This window comes from Myxocyprinus asiaticus, chromosome 13 (genome assembly GCF_019703515.2).
Source record: "Myxocyprinus asiaticus isolate MX2 ecotype Aquarium Trade chromosome 13, UBuf_Myxa_2, whole genome shotgun sequence".
Classification (NCBI taxonomy): domain Eukaryota; kingdom Metazoa; phylum Chordata; class Actinopteri; order Cypriniformes; family Catostomidae; genus Myxocyprinus; species Myxocyprinus asiaticus.
This window is the reverse complement of record NC_059356.1, coordinates 14,505,865-14,525,482: the sequence shown is the minus strand read 5'-3', so window position 1 is coordinate 14,525,482 and position 19,618 is coordinate 14,505,865. Positions and strand designations below refer to the sequence as shown.

The 19,618-nt window shown below is 36.7% G+C and overlaps 1 protein-coding gene across 1 annotated transcript in view; it reads right to left on the bottom strand.

Annotated features, from left to right (window-relative positions):
- The window catches only part of LOC127450075 (syntaxin-binding protein 2-like), a 38,765-nt gene that overhangs the window by 12,401 nt on the left and 6,746 nt on the right, over window positions 1–19,618 (bottom strand). Inside the window, exons 2-13 of the mRNA XM_051713806.1 lie at window positions 15,117–15,166; window positions 14,947–15,028; window positions 14,565–14,641; window positions 12,853–12,928; window positions 11,737–11,840; window positions 11,237–11,391; window positions 10,990–11,074; window positions 8,256–8,386; window positions 7,753–7,860; window positions 7,618–7,675; window positions 4,213–4,278; window positions 4,047–4,127 (exon numbers count right to left, since the gene is read on the bottom strand). Coding sequence (XP_051569766.1) covers window positions 4,047–4,127; window positions 4,213–4,278; window positions 7,618–7,675; window positions 7,753–7,860; window positions 8,256–8,386; window positions 10,990–11,074; window positions 11,237–11,391; window positions 11,737–11,840; window positions 12,853–12,928; window positions 14,565–14,641; window positions 14,947–15,028; window positions 15,117–15,166 — 1,073 coding nt within the window. The remainder of the gene's footprint in view (window positions 1–4,046; window positions 4,128–4,212; window positions 4,279–7,617; window positions 7,676–7,752; window positions 7,861–8,255; window positions 8,387–10,989; window positions 11,075–11,236; window positions 11,392–11,736; window positions 11,841–12,852; window positions 12,929–14,564; window positions 14,642–14,946; window positions 15,029–15,116; window positions 15,167–19,618) is intronic.

Genomic DNA, 19,618 nt, shown 5'->3' with positions numbered 1-19,618 from the left:
CCTCCAGCATCTTCACAAAGTCTATGGCTGCGTGGTCCCATAGTGTTTATATTTGCGTACTATTGTTTGTACAGATGAACGTGGTACCTTCAGGTGTTTGGAAATTGCTCCCAAGGATGAACCAGACTTGTGGAGGTCCACAATTTTTTTTCTGAGGTCTTGGCTGATTTCTTTTGATTTTCCCATGATGTCAAGCAAAGAGGCACTGAGTTTGAAGGTAGGCCTAACAATACATCCACAGATACACCTCCAATTCAGTACACCTCCTATCAGATGCTAATTGGCTAATTGTCTAAAGGCTTGACATCATTTTCTGGAATTTTCCAAGCTGCTTAAAGGCACAGTTATCTTAGTTTATGTAAACTTCTAACCCACTGGAATTGTGATATAGTCAATTAAAAGTGAAACAATCTGTTTTAACAGTTGTAAATTGTATATTTTAAAAGCGGCACGAGATGCATGATAACGATCAAAGCAGTTTGTCTATCGCATGTTTATGTAGAAAAACATTTTAAAATAGTCCAGATGGGCACAAGAAGTTGTCCTGTGTAAGTCCCTTTTGCTGTGCAGGAATATTAGGCCCATCTGTCTCGTTTTCTCCTCTTCACCTTTCTGACTGAGTGCCAGTGGATGGGCCAAGGGTGCTATGATGTAAAAGTAGACTAGATGTCTTGCTGTAAAGGCAGTTATGTGATGTATTCATCCATGTGATGTCACAAAGTAGGGAAAATCAAAATGAGCTGTTTTTGCAGCTTGGTTTAAAATAATGCTCTTTTTGAATTGTGGAGGAAGTTTTGAGTTCTTAAGTTAACAGTCAGGAGATCAAGGAAAATGTTGTACAGATGAACATGGCCCCTTCAGGAATTTGGAAATTGTTTTTCTGAGGTCTTGGCTGATTTCTTTTGATTTTCTCATGACATCAAGCAAAGAGGGACTGAGTTTGAAGGTAGGTCTTAAAATACACCCACAGGTACACCTCAAATTCAGTACACCTCCTATCAGAAGCTAATTGCCTAAAGGCTTGACATCATTTTCTGGAGTTTTTCAAGCTGCTTAAAGGCACAGTCAACTTAGTGTATGTAAACTTCTGTCCCACTGGAATTGTGATATAGTCAATTATAAGTGAAACAATCTGTCTGTAAACAATTGTTGGAAAAATTACTTGTGTCATACACAAAGTAGGTGTCCTAAATGACTTGCCAAAACTATAGTTTGCTAATATTAAACCTGTGGAGTGGTTAAAAAATTTGTTTTAATGACTTCAACTTAAGTGTATGTAAACTTCTGACTTCAACTGTATATGTATAATCACTGTAAACCTTTCCATGATTCATAAGATTGTGTGAATTTCCTTGAATTTTTCAGGCCTGGAAAACACAACTTTAAAATTTCCATGATATTTTCATCTTTTCCATGACTGTGGGGATCCTAAACGACTGGATAACCAAAAAGCATCCATTCAAACATCTGTGGATCAAATTGTTAGCCCCCAGATTCCTTAAAAACGTTATATAAAAATTAGGGCTGTCAATTTAACATGTTCATTTAGTGTGATTAATTATATAAAAAAAAGAATGCATTACATTTTTTTTTGCAATTTATCATTCCACCTGATGCGTATGTAAATTTTCTTACCACACAAGCAATTCAAGGTTTAAATTCGCCATGAAACGGAAGTTAAGACCGACTTTATTACTGTATTGTGATGTATTTCCAAGTGAAACGGCTTATCGAACGAGAAAAAAATGCAGGGCGGGGACTTTGTTTGCTTAAGGACAAGGCTGGAGCTGTTGTGCAAATACAGATGAATGTGAAACAAGAGAGTAGAACCTAAACTGTCCACATTTTGAATCACAATACACTAAGCATAAAGACCACTTACTCAAGCGGTATATCTATGAAACCTCCATCTGCAGAAAAATATAAATAAACCCCAGCGAGTTTTCTTTCGTCCAGCTTCGGCGTCAGTGTGTCTTATTTAGAAGTCGTTATTCTATGCCCTATTCCATAGGAAGACAATTACCCTCCACTGTTTCAGAAGGCTGAAAGGTGATAATGATAAGTCAAAACTAATTTTTAAGCGGTTCTTATCAGAAAATCTGTTTGGAATTGACCCTACAGCATGGATTGTTCCTGTGAAGGCATGATCAGCGCCAGTAAGAACACAGCCAGACACGTTAGGGGAGGGAATGTTCTCATTTTGAAAGCATTTGATTGGACTGTGCCTCGGTCTGTCAAGCCGGAAGAGAGACACTGCTGATTTTAAATGCTTATATCTTCTGAAAACGAATTTTGTCAGCATTTGGAAGTACACTAGCATATTGATGACATTAAAGGGAATAAATATAGACTAAAAGCAGCAAAACTTTAATTTTGATTTCACAGGGACTTTAAGTACATCTGTTTTTGCGAGACTCGTCAATAGGTGGCAGCGCACCTCAACAAACCTCACAAGCAGCACAGCCACAGAATGAGAACCGCTAACTGAGGAAGCGCAACAGAATACTGGAATCTTGAGATGCGATTTTCAAAGTTTCCACAACTTTTAACTTGACACAGCATCCTAAAAATACGGCATTTATGATGCTGAATACCAGTGAGATGCTCCAAACGCATCTGTCTGAGGCACGCACATGTACAGTACATAGAGTAACAATTAGCACAGACAGAACGCAAGAATGCATACTGTGAAAACAGACTGATGAGCTTGTTCACTGATATGAGGATAAAACCAACAATATATTGAGCCACTTTTTGTATTGTCTAATCAATGCTTTATTCATCTGCCACAATAATGCAATTTATTTCAAAATGAATTTCAGTCCGTATTATATATTTATAATAGGCCCTATATATTATATTTATAAATATTTTAATTATTATAAATGTTTTATATAAATTATCTTTATTTGGGGATCTTTCTCAGCAAATAATGTTGCATGCGATTAATTTGATTAATTAATCGGAATGTCCTGTAATGAATTTGATTAAAACATTTCATTGATTGACAGCGCTAATAAAATTATGCAGTGTGTGGCACTTTTTAGCATTTTATCTTGTGGAAGTTATAAACAAAATATTTTTAAATATTATTTAGTAATGATTTGGCCAAAAGAGATGTTAACAAAATCACTCAATGGAAGTAACCAGAGATTAGATAATATTACATTTTATCTGCCTGCTTAAAATGTCACATCAAATTCCTCACATTTTCCAAGTGGGACCTTTCTAAGTACATTAATAATGACGTGAAATGGCATTTTAAAAAATATCAACAGCATTAATCAGATGTAAAAATGACAAAGTGTGGATAATACATCCAGAACTTCACAGTCATCCGACGGAGACACATGTCAAGGTAGATATTTACACAACAATTACATAAAATAATAACTAAAGTTGCCAGACACAGAAATGTGGATCCATCAAAATAAGAGCGAGTTATACATTAGCAGAGCGCCAAGTGTTACGTACACGGCATGTAAAGAACGGCATCAGCTGCACTCATGTTCAGTCATTAGGCAGCTGCTCATAATATCTCAAACACAGAGTGATGGACTAAGTGGACATCTGAGTGGACAGTTAAAACCGTCCATCTGCTATACATAAAACAGCAGGATTGCTGGCAAGTAATGCACAATGTCCAGCAATGTAGTTGGTACTTTCAAAGCTTACGCAATGAATTCCTGTACATTATTTTACTGCAACAGCTCAAAAGGCCAGCCCACTCGCTGTTGCATAATCTTACAATAAGAAGATTATTACCAGTAATGGTAAGGAAACTGAGTAAAGGACCCTCTGAAATGGATCCATAAAGAGTATAATGTCTTTTTAAGATGTTTATCATAAGAACATAAGTTTGATGGTTCAATATCGCCTCACAAAATATATAAACATGTAGCACTCTACACGTGTAACTCTACACTTTAAATTCATAACATAATGTAATGCTGCTTTTCAAATACTACTGACAAGGCAGTAAGTTGTTAAAGTGCTCCTGAAGTTTTCTAATGTGTTTCATAATGAAGAAGTGTCAAAGCACTGACCTGCTCCACCTCACAGAGCTTGTCTACTGTATTCTTAAACTTCTTCATGCAAGCGTCAGCCAGGTTCAGATGAGTGGAGTACTGTCAAGAGCACAAACACTTCTGATATCAGGATTCAAAATGAATGAAATGAACATGAAAAAATGTGTTTGATTGGAAGACATACCAAGCTCAGTTCTTTCTGGTACTGTGGCATCTTCTTCAGCATTTGTGAAAGATCTTTGATATTGGCCTGAGGGAAGAAATATTAATGGCACTTTAGTGTGAACGGGGTACAAAATAGGACTTGAAGTCAAACTGGTAACACTTTACAATAAGGTTGTATTTGTTAACATTAGTAAATACATTAGGTATCATGTACTAACAATGAATAATAGATTTTAACAGCATTTATTAATGTTAATGTTCATTTATGAAAACAAATGTCATTGTTAGTTTGTGTTAGTTTATAGTGCATTAACTAATTTTAACATACACTGGCGGCCAAAAGTTTGGAATAATGTACAGATTTTGCTCTTATGGAAAGAAAGTGGTACTTTTATTCACCAGAGTGGCATTCAACTGATCACAATGTATAGTCAGGACATTAATAATGCGAAAAATTACTATTACAATTTGAAAAAAATGTCTTTAACTACTTCAAAGAGTTCTCATCAAAAAATCCTCCACGTGCAGCAATGACAGCTTTTCAGATCCTTGTCATTCTAGCTGTCAGTTTGTCCAGATACTCAGGTGACATTTCACCCCACACTTCCTGTAGCACTTGCCATAGATGTGTCTGTCTTGTCGGGCACTTCTCACACACCTTACAGTCTAGCTGATCCCACAAAAGCTCAATGGGGTTAAGATCCATAACACTCTTTTCCAGTTATCTGTTGTCCAATGTCTGTGTTTCTTTGCCCACTCTAACCTTTTCTTTTTGTTTTTCTGTTTCAAAAGTGGCTTTTTCATTGCAATTCTTCCCATAAGGCCTGCACCCCTGAGTCTTCTCTTTACTGTTGTACATGAAACTGGTGTTGAGCAGGTAGAATTCAATGAAGTTGTCAGCAATTTAGCATGATTACTCAAGGATAAGGTGTTGGAGTGATGGCTGCTGGAAATGAGGTCTGTCTAGATTTGATCAAAAATGACTTTTTTCAAATAGTGATGATGCTGTTTTTTACATCAGTAATGTCCTAACTATACTTTGTGATCAGTTGAATGCGACTTTTGTGAATTAAATTACAAATTTCTTTCAGAAACAGCAAAATCTGTACATTATTCCAAACTTTTGGCCGCCAGTGTATAACATTTTTTAATTTCAGAAAGGTTTTAGAATATGTTAAAATTAACATGAACTAAGATAAATAAGTGCAGAAAAAAGTATTGGCCATTGCTAGTTCATTAACTAATGTAGTTAAATAATGTTCACAAATACAATCTTATTGTAGTGTTACCATAACATTTTAACATTTCCATTTATTAATTTAGCAGACACTTTTATCCAAGGCAACATACAACGAGGAATACAACAGAGGTGTTGTATGTAGCAAAAATAAGAGAAATGCTGCAATACAAAGTTGCAAATTGCTCAGAGAAGCACAAGTAGAGAGGAAGGTGAGAGACTCTTTTTTTTTAAGAGGAAGAAAGACAGTTATTCGTAGGATTTGGTCAAGGAGGTGCTACACCTTCAGAAAATGTTTTTCATACACCTAAGGAGGCCAAACTACATATTTTATGAGCAGTTTTATATATATATATATATATATATATATATATATATATATATATATATATATATATATATTATGAAAAAATGATTTTTGTGATTTTGTCATTTTCTAGCAACAAACAAGGATAGTTCACCCAAAACTGAGAATTCTCCCATCAATTACTCACCCTCATGCCATCCCAGATGTTTATGACTTTCTTTCTTCTGCTGAACACAAATGAAGATTTTTGGAAGAATATTTCAGCTCTGTAGGTCCATAAAATGCAACTTTTTGAATTTCCAAAAAGTACATATCGCCATCATAAAAATAATTATTACGATTCCAGTGGTCTAATTAATGTCTTCAGAAGTGAAACGCTCCGTGTAAGAAATAGATCAATATTTAAAACTTTTTTTTTACTAAAAATTCACGAGGGTTGAGATAAAGAGCGTTGGCAAGTTCACGCAAAAACTGATCCATGAAATACGAATTAATTCGGAAGAGCAGTTTTGTTTACAACAGAGGAGCTTAGATAGTCATACATAGATGCCTCATTCGGCTGGTTTGGATCTGTCAACTGTGGCGCCATCTTGGAACGGTCAAAAGGAGAGCTGTTTGAATCGGTTTGATTGCAAGTGAGTGAGTGGAGGAGATGCCTCAGACCGAGCTCCTTACTCAGACTGCTGCATAAACTGCTTTTGTGTCGAAACAGTATCGCGGTCCATAGAAACAGCTGCTAATAAGCGATCTGCATATAAAATCTATACAGAGGAGGCTTACACATATTACGTCATGCAAGAGGCAGTCAGAAATCCACACTCGTAAACGTACAAGCCTCAAGCCTGGCCAAAAGCGAACATTTTTAGTAAAAAAAAAAGTTTAACATTTTGATCTATTTCTTACACACACCAAGCGTTTTGCTTCATACGACATTATTAATCCACTGGAGTCAAATGGATTATTTTTATGATGGCTATATTTCCTTTTTGAAGCTTCAAACACTTGCATTGTATGGACCTACAGAGCTGAGATATTCTTCTAAAAATCTTAATTTTTGTTCTGTAGAAGAAAGAAAGTCATACATATCTGGGATTGCATCAGGATGAGTAAAGTATGAGAGAATTTTAATGCTTATGCTTAGCTTAGGTTAAAATATAACTTAAAGAGGTCATGCCATAGCATCTTTTTTTATTTTTTTATTATTATAGATGGGTGCTAAGATGGGTCCAGGACACGTTTATACTCAAAACAGCAAGATGTAGAATTGGGGTCTCCTTTTAACAGTTGTAACTTGTATCTTTTAAAAGCAGCACGAGATGCATGATAACGGTCAAAGCAGTTTGTCCATTGCATGTTTATGTAGAAAAACATTATAAAATAGTCCAGATGGGCACAAGAAGTTGTCCTGTGTAAGTCCCTTTTGCTGTGCAGGAATATTAGGCCCATCTGTCTCATTCTCTCCTCTTCACCTTTCTGACTGAGAGACAGTGGGTGGGCCAAGGGTGCGATGATGTAAAAGTAGGCTAGATGTCTTGCTGTAGAGGCAATTATTTGGTGATTTATTCATCCATGTGACGTCACAAAGTAGGTGTAACGAGGATGAGGGCGGGGCCGGGCCGTGCCTACGCACGCCCGTATACATAATCAAATAATTTAAACTCAATCAATACTTCATTTCCATTTATTTATTAATTTGGTTAGAAGTTGTGTAAAATAAAGGACAATTTACAGTTTTATGTTCGATTACAGTTTAATCTAACATATCTAAAAGTTCTCTCTTCAGAGATCATGGCATTTGTGCCTTTATTGCAAAAAAAAAAGAATAGGACCTCAATTTGTGCCCAATTCATGGAAAGTGCCCGATGAATATGTGTGTGTACCTTGTCTGTGTTCATCCTCTTACTGTCACAGAAGGTGCGCAGGAGCTCCGTCACCTTCCTGAAACACAACAGAAACGATCAGCACAAAAGCTCAGCAGCCAGGTGAAAGAAATAGAGCAGTTGAGCTGCTCTTACTTGGTAACATCGGCGATGTGCATGTGCCGCAGCTGCACCCACAGCTCATCATCCTCATCCAGCAACACTTCCTTCTCTCTAGGCTCTCCAATCCCTGCCGTCTGGTACCTGTCAACAATATCAAATGATTCAAAGAGTAACGGCAACAATAATATACATTGGTCCCAAAAAAGTATTCAAGCCACTCTGATTTAGATAACAAAATATCCTAGATCCATGTCCTAGTCATGTCCATGTCTTCATTTTAAACAATATATGCATTTTTTAAATCATCAACAAACTTCATGTTGTGAAATGTTTTGCTTGGTGCTTTAGTACTATATTTCTTTAAAATAAATGCCAGTTGGCATGATATTTTGTTATTATGCAATGGCACTCATACATTTTAAACTGTGGCTTAAGTGTACAAATACTTTTTGGGTCTGTACTGTATACCTCTGGTCATAAGTAGCACGAATATGGTATTAACATGGTAACTATGGAACAAGCAAAGAATCATGCACCTGTAAATGTCTTGTTGTACATCTAGCAGATCATAGACCATAGCCTGAAAGGTCAGCTCATGCAGGAGAGGGGAGATGGGGTCACATCCACGGTCCACAATCAGCAGCTGAGAGCAAGCTTTGTCTGTGCCCTGTCAGTCAAAACACAAAAGCTATTAACTTGCAATTACAGTTTTTCTGATAGTGAGAGACAGTTTACTTTATATAAAAATCAAGCAAACCAGGGGAACGTATCAGTGTGTTAGCGAAGTTTTAATGTCTTACTGTACATGCCAGACCACTTCCTGTATATGCTGGCTGATAATCTTTTTCTCCATCCTATACCTGTAATTTTTATAGCCAATATCTTTTACAAATCTAAATTACTATGCTCTTTCAGAATTTTCCTCAAGGTCCAAAATTAACACACCTGTCAATGGTGTGTGAACTGAGAAATGCATTTATCGTTCAAGAATATTTCTTTCCGGTTAAAAAAAACTACTGTATTTTGCATTATTTTTTTTAATTATAAGCACATACACACTATCTTGTTATTCCAGTGACAAAGGATTTATTTAGCCATTTTATCCTTGTTATTCTTTCAAGCAGCAAAGGTCAGTAGGTCATTGCATCACTCATTTGCATATATTCATTAGCCAGTCTCTCAGTGAAACGCCACATTCACAAAAAACATTGAAACCTATTGTGATTTTGTTCCTCAAATGTTCGTTTTGATGGTTTAATACCAGGAATATGTTGCAACTTGGAGGTTTTTCCCCCTTTTTATGACCAAAAAAAGTTAGACAATCTTTTGTTAAATTGCGATTTAAAAAATGTTTTTACTCGCATTTGTTAAATGGATAGTTCACCCAAAAATGAAAATTCTCTCACCAGACTTTCTTTCTTCATCAGAACACAAACAAAGATTTCTAGAAGAATATCTCAACTCTGTAGGTCCTAACAATGCAAGTGAATGGTGACTAGAACTGATATAATAGGTGCGGGTGAGAAACAGATTAAATTTAAGCTCTTTTTTACTCTAAATCTCCACTTTCACTTTTACATCTGAAAGTGAAAGTGGAAATATTTTTGGGTGAACTAACCCTTTAAATTTTAGATGCTGAAATGCCAAATATGTTGGGAAATCTAGACTGAAAAGATGGGCTGTTTTTTACTCCATAGTATCCTGAAATTTCAGGAAGTGAATGTGGGATCAAAGAGAAATGTGATGTTAGAATTAAAAATATGTGAGAAGAACAAAAGCAGCAAAGCACAGAAAGAAAAACAAGATTTACATTCAACACCCACCTGAAACTCAGGGAAACATCAGCTGAGAGACGAACAAAGAGAAAACAGAGAGAGAGAAAGAGTCCAGAAGACAGCATAAGAAATTGTACAGCATTCAAGAAGTGTCATTTTATATAGATGAAATTAAAGAAGGTGTGAATGCATTTGTGTGAAAAGCTGCATCTGGTGTCAGATGTTCAGTGCGGTGACGTTTATTAGGCTTTGCTCACACTACACCCAATTTCTGATCTTTAGACTGACTTTCATTTAGCAAGTAATGAAATCGTATCTGTTTGTTCAGACAGTCTAGTAACTTTTCGGTATGTCTACATCAGTGTCAAGAGTGAATTCAGACACAGCTGTAGACACTCTGTGCTTTTGTATGGCATTGTGTCCCAAATGAAGAAATAATCCAATCTGAATCCAATCTTCAGATGAAACCCATTGGCAAAAATCTTTTTGTTGATGTTATGGTGCACACTTTACACAAACAGTGGTCATATTTCATGACTGATTTACCAGATTTCAAAGATTTCAAAAGACTGAACCCAGTTTGACACTTGTCAGTGCCATTGCATCTGTGAGTAGCAACAGCATGTTGCAGAAGTGTGCACACTAGGAGAGCGGTGATGGACAGGCGCTGCAAGTTGGCTACTATCGAAGGCGTTTTGTTGCAGACTATTCGCAGACTCAAAGGGATAATTCACCCAAACATTCTCTCATCATTTACTCATCCTCATGCCATCCCAGATGTGTATGACTTTCTTTCTTCTGCTGAACACAAATGAAGATTTTTAAAAGAATATTTCAGCTCTGTTGGTCCTCTTAATGCAAGTGAATGGTGACCAGAACTTTGAAGCTCCAAAAAGCACATAAATCAGCATAAAAGTAATCCATATGACTCCAGTGGTTAAATCCATGTCTTCTGAAGCGATATGGTAGGTGTGCATGACAAACAGATCAATATTTAAGTCCTTTAAATGTCAACTTTTACTTTCAAATTCTTCTTTTGTTTTCAGTGATTCGCATTCTTCGTGCATATCGCCACTAACTGGTCGGGCTGGTCAAAGGTGGAGATTTATAGTAAAAAAGGACTTAAATATTGCTCTGTTTCTCACCCACACTTATCAAATCCCTTCAGAAGACATGGATTAAACCATATGGATTCCTTTTATGCTGCCTTTGTTATTTTTGGAGCTTCAAATTTCTGGTCACCATTTACTTTCATTGTATGGACCTACAGAGCTGAAATATTCTTCTAAAAATCTTAATTTGTGTACAGCAGAAGAAAGAAAGTCATACACATCTGGGATGACATGAAGGTGAGTAAATGATGAGAGAATTTTCATTTTTGGGTGAACTATTACTTTAAAACTAATTACTTTAGAGCTTCAGTCTTCTAGTGTGCACTTGCTTTTAGAGACATAGAAACACATCCATAAATACAACAAATATCCCAACACCTCACCTCTCCCATACTGGGATTGTCTGCCTTGTATGCATTCAAACGGTCCATCACCATCTCTGCCAGGTTGAAATTCTCTTTTGGGCCCCTTAGAGAAACACATTTGGTTAAATCTTACACTTACTTTACACTTCAAGCTAATCAATTTACACCAGGACATTTTTCTAGTTAAACACCAGTTTTAACTGCAGTCTAAAAGGAAATAATGGCACGCAGATTTATGAATAGTGAATGAAGGTGTGTTCAGTACTGGCGGTAACGGATGGCTGGATACTCCTTCAGCGTCTCACAGAGTGTGGCGATTTGTTCAGCCATGGCCTCCATCATTTTGGTCCTGTCATCTAGAGTAGTCTGAGTTGGGCTGTAGAAAGTGTGAAAGGAGCTGTGGTTGTCCAAAGAAAACACCTGCGTTTAAGTAAAAACATCAAAACAGAGGGATCATTAAAGGGAAAGTTCAGCCAATAATGAAAACAATATCATCCTCACATCTTTTGTAAAACACAAAACTAGTCTTTACCATATAATAAAAATGAATGGGGACCAGAGTTGTGGTCCATCACATTCAATTATCAATGTTAAAAATCACAGGTTAGATTGGAGAACAAATGGAGAGAAATGGACCTTTAAATAACATATAATAATTGTTTCCCACCATTTTGATTCCTGTGAAAGTACTTTTTTACAGCACTGCTAATGCCAGTGTACAGTTCAGTACAGGTTTACTGAGAAGAGCCATTAGAGGCCACACACCTGAGACTCGTATGGAATAAAAGCAACATTAATTTCCTTCAGAGTTTTGATGACCTTGGCAACCCTCGACCTCCCGAGATCGGCAAAAAGCCCATCCGGACAAGCTGAAACAGAGTGAATACAGATGTGCAGTTTATCACGTACATGAATCTAGGACGTGTACAGCATGAAGCCATGATAAACTGAAGGGCAAATTCACTAACTTTTAGGGCTGGGTATTGATACAGATTTCCCGATTCAATTTGATTCCGATTCACAAGCTCTCGATTCAATTCCGATTCATATGTGTTTATTTCAGTTATAATGCCCCTTTTGCTTACATGTGAAAGAAATTATCTCCCAGCTAATGCTGTTGATTATACAGGGGACCTTTTAACAAGGTAAATTAGGAAAATATTAATTTTACTAATTATATTTTATTACTTTTTCATCATTTTGGACACATTTTGGCTTTTTAAAAATGAACAAATAAATGTATTAAATCAATAAATAAGATATTATATTTCATATATTATTTTGTTACATATTTATTGTTAAATTGCATAATTTGTACTATTTACAAGTATTTACATTGATTTGTTGAACACGTGCTAAAACCGGTATCATCTCTTTAACAAAAAACGGCATTTCTGTAAACAGCGCCTTTAAATGAGCACGTTAACTAGAGAGGACTCGAATAGCTTTACCTCATCTGTGCGATGCATGATTAGAATTAAATGTTTTTTTGTAGTTGTTTTTGATCAACAACTGACTGTAAGAACAGAAAGGGTATTAAAAGAGACAATATTCAATGACAAATGGGTTGCGTGGATCTCGTCTTGGACACACATTACACCGAAAACTTTTACTCTCAACACGCTGTAACTTTGCACAACTGTCGCATGCTGTATTATTTTTATTATCATAACACCTGGATTTACCAGAATCCAGAACCTTATTACAGAATGCTCCAGATTTGCATGGAATTTGTTTGTGCCATTATCTGATTTACATAATTAATTTAGTAATCAGCACAGATGCTTTCAGTTGATAATATGCTAATGCAATTCATTTTAGTGAATTCCCAGATGCAAAAAACAAAACATCAAAAGCGAATAGTAAAATGAATAGCCTTACTGTTAGTGAAGAAGATGTGTGCTGCTTTATATGTAAACGCTGTCTCTTTGAAATCACCAATTAGGGACTGAATTGACTGTAAAAACAAAAAAAGAAAGAAAAAAAAGGTTAGTCAGGTAAATTAAACATTGCTATCTGGAGTGAGTAATTTCTGCACCGCAAACATGACCAAATGGAATTGCAAAAGTAATGATTGCTTTCAGACAGATTACAGAAACCCCCCCCCCCCATCTTCCATTGGTTGATACAAACAGATAGTCCCGCCCCAAAATCAGTGTTGCTATGTCCGGCTGGTCAGAACGTTAAAAGATAAAGAGCAATGTTTTGACAGTGCCACAGATACACAGTGTTAAAATAACTTTTTAAGAAAGTTAACCCACGAATGGTTTTCTTATAGCTGTCTTTGCATATTAAGCTGTAATGAATCATACAGGAATATTCCAGGTTTAATACAAGTTAAGCTCAATCGACAGCATTTGTAGTATAATGTTGATCACCACAAAAACACATTTACTCGTCCCTCCTTTTCTTTTAAAAAAATGGCAAATCTGGGTTACAGTGAGGCACTTACAATGGAAATGAAAGAGGGCCAGTTTTTGAAGGTTAAAATGCTCTTTCAAAAGTATAGACACATGACGTAAACAATATGTGTGTTAACATGATTTTAGTGTGATAACATCGCTTACTAACCTTTTCTGTTTAAAGCTATAACCAATTTTACAACTTTGGTACCATGACAATGTAATGTCAACAAACCCTAAAATCCTAAAGCAACAGTAAAAATTACGATTTAAACAACTTTACATTTCAAATAATACACAAGTTTTAACAGAATAATTGATGTAAGTGTTTTTATAAAATTATAAGCTTCACATTTCTGCCTTTAAACCCTCCAAAAATTGGCCCCATTCACTTCCATTGTAAGTGCCTCACTGTAACTTTTATTTTTTTTATTTGTATTTTTTTTAAAAGTTGAGATGAGTCTAAATTAATTTCTGTCAGAGATGGAAACTCGAGTCTGAGACTCGGACTCGAGTCATACTTAAGTCGCAAAAAAATGACTTGCGACTCGACTCGGACTCGTAAACAATGGACTTGAGAATATCATTAATTTTTGTTACAACTATGGCAGTTCATAAATGTTTTGATTTTTATTATTAAAATTTTATATATATAAAAACTATGTTACATTTTCATAAGGGCAAATGCAAAATAGAAAAAAGGGCTTTGAAGCCCTAAAGATTTATGGACAAAGTTTTCCTTCTGTGTAAAATCTTTTCTCTTTTAATGCCAAAAAAAAAAAAAAAAAAGAAAGAAAGAAATGTTTATTGATTGTTTCCTGAATAAAAATTAAATCCATGCTTAAAGTAAAGCCTTATGTACTTTATTAGACAAGTTTAAATAAATAAACAAGGCAATCCCTTAAAGTAGTCAGTTTTAATATTTCAAAATTGAATTAGCCTTATTCAGGGTTTCTGAAACTAACCAGCTGCAGATAAAGAACTATTGCAAAAAAAAAAAAAAAAAAAAAGCTAAGACTTGGACCTCAGGAACGTGTGAATATGTCTGTTTTTCCTCTTGCAATTTTCCATTAACACTGAAAAATGAACCACTAACGGTGGAGTTTATACATTTATGATAACATTCACTGTCCTGTTAAAGCTTCATAATGTGGCACAACTGTGAGATGTGTGTGAGTAAAGAGCTTTCACCTCTGGCACTGGGGAGATCAAGTAAATGGCCTCCAGACTAGGAATCGGCTCCCTCCGCTTGCTAATGTCCTCCACAACTGTGAAGAAATACAGTACAGCTCACATCATGTTTTCGTAATTCTTGCAAAAATGTCATAGTGGTACATAGGGGTAACAACATTAATGCTACAAGAACATACACATCTCAAAATAAAAGAATGCTTCAGCTCTGTGGCAAACTTGCAGCAGTTATCAGCCTAATTAAAAAAAAAAAACACTTCTCCCACTACAGTTGTCAACACTGGCCTTGTTGTAAAGGCCAAAAGCTGCTGAGAAAGAAATGATCAGTCACACCACATCATAGTAAGACTCACTGAATGGTCAACGAGAAAAATAAACTCACTTGTAACACCCTCCGCCATGATTTCGGACATTTTACAGCATGAAGACAAAATCCGCATACTGATGTGATCAACAATGAGCACCTAAACAAAGATGTACAGAGTCATTTGTGCAACTGATTAAAATATATACAAAATACTGCAAGACTTCAATCAACCATACTAAAATTACCTTCCATTCTCCATCTTTCTTCAAACTCTTGATGACACCATTGAGAATTTCTGCGGACACAGAAACGGGAACAAGAGTTCAGTTTGGTTAGAGAACATCAGCATCAGCTGTAGTGTTTAATACTTAAAAAACATGAAAGAGTAATATATTCATCATCATCAATCCTCCACCTGGTCGTCTAATGGTTAGACTGAGACCTGGAGAGGCTTTCAAGCCACAGTGTCTCACACCAACTGTGAAATTTCGTGGAGGATCGGTGATGATCTGGGGGTGCTTCAGCAAGGCTGGAATTGAGCAGATTCGTCTTTGTGAAGGACGCATGAATCAAGCCATGTACAAGGTTATCCTGGAAGAGAACTTGCTTCCTTCTGCTCTGACAATGTTCCTCAACTTTGAGGATTGTTTTTTCCAGCAGGACAATGCTCCATGCCACACAGACAGGTCAATTAATGTGTGGATGGAGGACCACCGGATCAAGACCCTGTCATGGCCAGCCCAATCTCCAGACCTGAACCCCATTGAATACCTCTGGAATGTAATCAAGAGGAAGATGGATGGTAACAAGCCACCAAACAAAGCCGAGCTACTTGAATTTTTGCGCCAGGAGTGGCATAAAGTCACCCAACAGCAATGTGAAAGACTGGTGGAGAAGATGCAAAGACGCATGAAAGATGTGATTGAAAATCAGGGTTATTCCACCAATATTAATTTCTGAACTCTTCCTTGTAATTAACATTTTTTATTGATAAAAAACAAAAAAAACAAAACAAAACAAAAAAACACAACAGAGAAAAACACAACACATACACACCGAATCAACATTTAACATTTAACCCCCACTAATATCCCTCCCCAATCACCAACCCCACCCTAACCCCCAACGAACACCCCTGTGGTCATATAAAATAATACACACAAAAAAAACAAAAAAAAAAAAAAAATAATAAACATACATAATTAAACTAGACCTCTCTCTCCCATCCCTTCCCTGAGAGTCCCCCAAAACCGTTAAATAATTACCCCATTTTCTGAAAAACAAGTCCCCAAACCCCAGCCTTCTACTTGCCACCTCCTCGAAAGCTGCCACCCTCCCCATCTCCGCACACCACTCCGTAAATGATGGCGGTCCATCCGACTTCCAACCCCTTAAAATGATCTGTCTGCCAATCATAATACTAGTCAGAACCCAATTTTTTATATGTTTGTCCCCCAAATTTATGTCCGCCCCATCGCCCAAAATACAAAGTCTGGGACAAAGTAAAATTTGAGTGCCCAAAACATCACACATACAACTCTGAACCTTCAACCAAAAATCTTGGATCTTAACACAACACCAAAAGACATGAGTTGTGTCTCCAACATCTACAAGATGTAAAATCTTGAATTGCATAAGGCGAACCTTTGCATCTCTAGATGCAGACTTGACATTTTTTAGAATCCTAGCCCACACTCCCTCCTTCAATACCAAATTTAAATATTTCTCACATAATCTCTTGAGAGAAGTTGAAGCTCCGATCCCCAGACTCTGAATTAGCAGGGAGTAATACACTGATGCCTCATGACTTTTTCCAAAAGCAGTAATCACCTCTCCCAGAGTATCTGCCGCTTTAGGGTGGTATGTGCTACTCCCAAAACAATACAGAGCAGGTGGTACAGCTGTAAATTGTAGATCTGGGAATCCCAAAATGTTGAACCAAATTCTCAAAAGATCTCAGCACTCTATTCTCATATAGATTGCTGAATGTAGTAAACCCCCTCACAATCCACTCTGACCAGCAAAAAGGGGACTTATTAATACATAATTTAGGGTTCAACCATATGTTTGAGGCAACATTTAAATAAATGTCCGAATTAAACACTCTTGACACTTTTGTCCATACCGAGTGCAAATGTGAGATATCAGGGTGTTAAATAAGGCAAAAACTTATACCTGTTCAATATAAAACCAGGGAGGGGCTCTTTCAGGTGGAAACAACCAATGGGCCAAATGTCTGAGACCAAATGCATAATAATAAAACAAAATCTTGGGTAGACCTAACCCACCTTTGTCAATCGGCCTATGTAATTTATTGAAATGTAATCTCGAACGCTTACCATTCCAAATGAAGGACTTCGCTATGCTATCAAATTGCTTGAAATAACCATGGGGGACATCTACAGGGAGAGATTGTAGCAGGTAGTTGAATTATGGAATACAATTAATTTTAATAACATTAACCTTCCCAATCATAGATAAATGTAATGAAGCCCACCTGTCCACATCGCTCGATAACCTTTTTATTAAAGGAATAGTTCACCCAAAAATGAAAATTTTCTGATAATTTACTCACCCTCAGGCCATCCAAGATGTATTTGAGTTTCTTTCTTCATCAAAACAGAATTTAAGACTTTTAGGATTTCATTTCAGGCCTCCTCCTCCTAAACAATGCAAGTGAATGTCCTCCATTTTTTGACGGTCCAAAATGCATATTTACGGTGCATCAAAATAATCCACATGACTCCAGTCGATAAATAAAGTTCTTCTGAACCCAAACGATTATTTTTAGAACCAAAACAATACTTTTTAACTACAAATGTTCGCTTCCATACATCTCTGTGACATGCGCTCATGAGAGGGTGATGTAAGCTCGCTGGTAATGTCACACGTCACGTGAAGGAGGAGTCAGGGAGCGCGTCATTTTAGGATGAAATCCTAAAAGTCTTAAATTCTGTTTTGATGAAGAAAGAAACTCAGATACATCTTGGATGGCCTGAGGGTGAGTAAATTATCAGCAAATTTTCATTTTTGGGTGAACTATTCCTTTAAGGGGTCAAAATTAACTCTAACTAAATCAGACAAATTTGCTGGGAATAAAATGCCCAAATACTTAATGCCCTGTTTAGGCCACTGGAAGGCGCCCGGCTGGAAGGCTGTTACTGGGCAGTATGCTGTCAGAGCCAAAGCTTCGGATTTAGACCAATTGACTCTATATCCTGAGAATTTAGAAAAGGAATTAATAATTCTGTGGAGGCAAGGCACAGAGACGAATAATAAAATATCATCTGTGTAAAGCAAAAGCTGATGCGCCATACCTCCTGCCACCACCCCTAGAAAATCAACTTCCCTTCTTATCGTGGCTGCTAATGGTTCCAGGGCAAGACAGAACAATAATGGGGAAAGAGGGCAACCCTGCCGAGTGCCACTATCCAGAGAAAAATAATCTGAAATTAATCCATTTGTTTGTACTGCCGCTATAGGGTGTCTATAAAGTAACTTAATCCATCCAATAAAAGTATTCCCGAACCCGTATATTTCCAAAATTTTAAAAAGATAATCCCATTCTACCATATCAAACACCTTTTCGGCATCAAGTGAGATGGCAGCGACCGGAGATTGATCATTCGCCACTGACCACATAATATTGATGAAACGCCTAATGTTATCAGAAGAGCTGCGGCCCCGAATAAACCCCACTTGATCTATATGTATAAGGGATGTCATAACTTTACTTAATCGGTTAGTCAGAATTTTTGACAATATTTTTACATCTAGCTGGATCAGGGAAATAGGATGGTAACTCTTACACTCACTTGGATCTTTGTCCTTTTTAAGAATCAGACTGATCCGGGCTTGTGTCATGGTTGGCGGAAGCTTTCCATTCTTTAATGATTCCATATAAACTTCTAATAAAAGTGGAGCCAATTCTGTAGCATAAGATCAAAAAAATTCAGTGGCAAAACCATCTGGCCCCGGAGCCTTTTTTTTGCTCAGTCGTCAGTTTAGGGAATTCTAATGGTTCCACGAAGTTCCTAATATCTTCATCAGTAGACGAAGACGTGGAACTATAAAGATCAACATAAAATTCTTTAACAGCATTATTAATATCAATGGCCAAGGTAAATATTTCCCCACCAGCAGATTTCACTGAGGGAATGGTAGAAAAAGACTCTCTCTGCTTTATGTATCTAGCTAAATGCTTTGCTGCTTTGTCTCCCAAGTCAAAGTATGACTGTCTTGCCCTGAATAACCAGAACTCCACCTTCCAAAACAAAATAGTATTATATCTGTATTTCAATCAGGTCAATTCTCTGAGGCCATCAGATGACATTCGGCACTTCAGCTCTGCCTCGGCACTTTAAATATTTCCTTCCAACTCCACAAGTTTTCATGCTTTGGATTTTTTGATGAATGAGGCATATTGTATGATCCGACCCCTAAGAACCGCCTTAAGTGCCTCCCAAGCCACGCCCACAGAGGATACAGAGGACCAGTTGGTCTCCATATAAACATTAATTTCAGCCTTTAACAATTGTTGAAATTCAGGATTTTGTAAAAGGAATACATTAAAGCGCACTATATGATTTCTTTTTCTCTGTATGTGGCAACACCTCTAAACTCACCAGGGCGTGATCTGAGACTAAAATGTTTCCAATTGAGCAATCAACAACAGATGAAATGAGGGACTTAGATTTTGTTTTATTTTTTTTTTTTTAATCTATTCTAGAATAAATCTTATGGACTA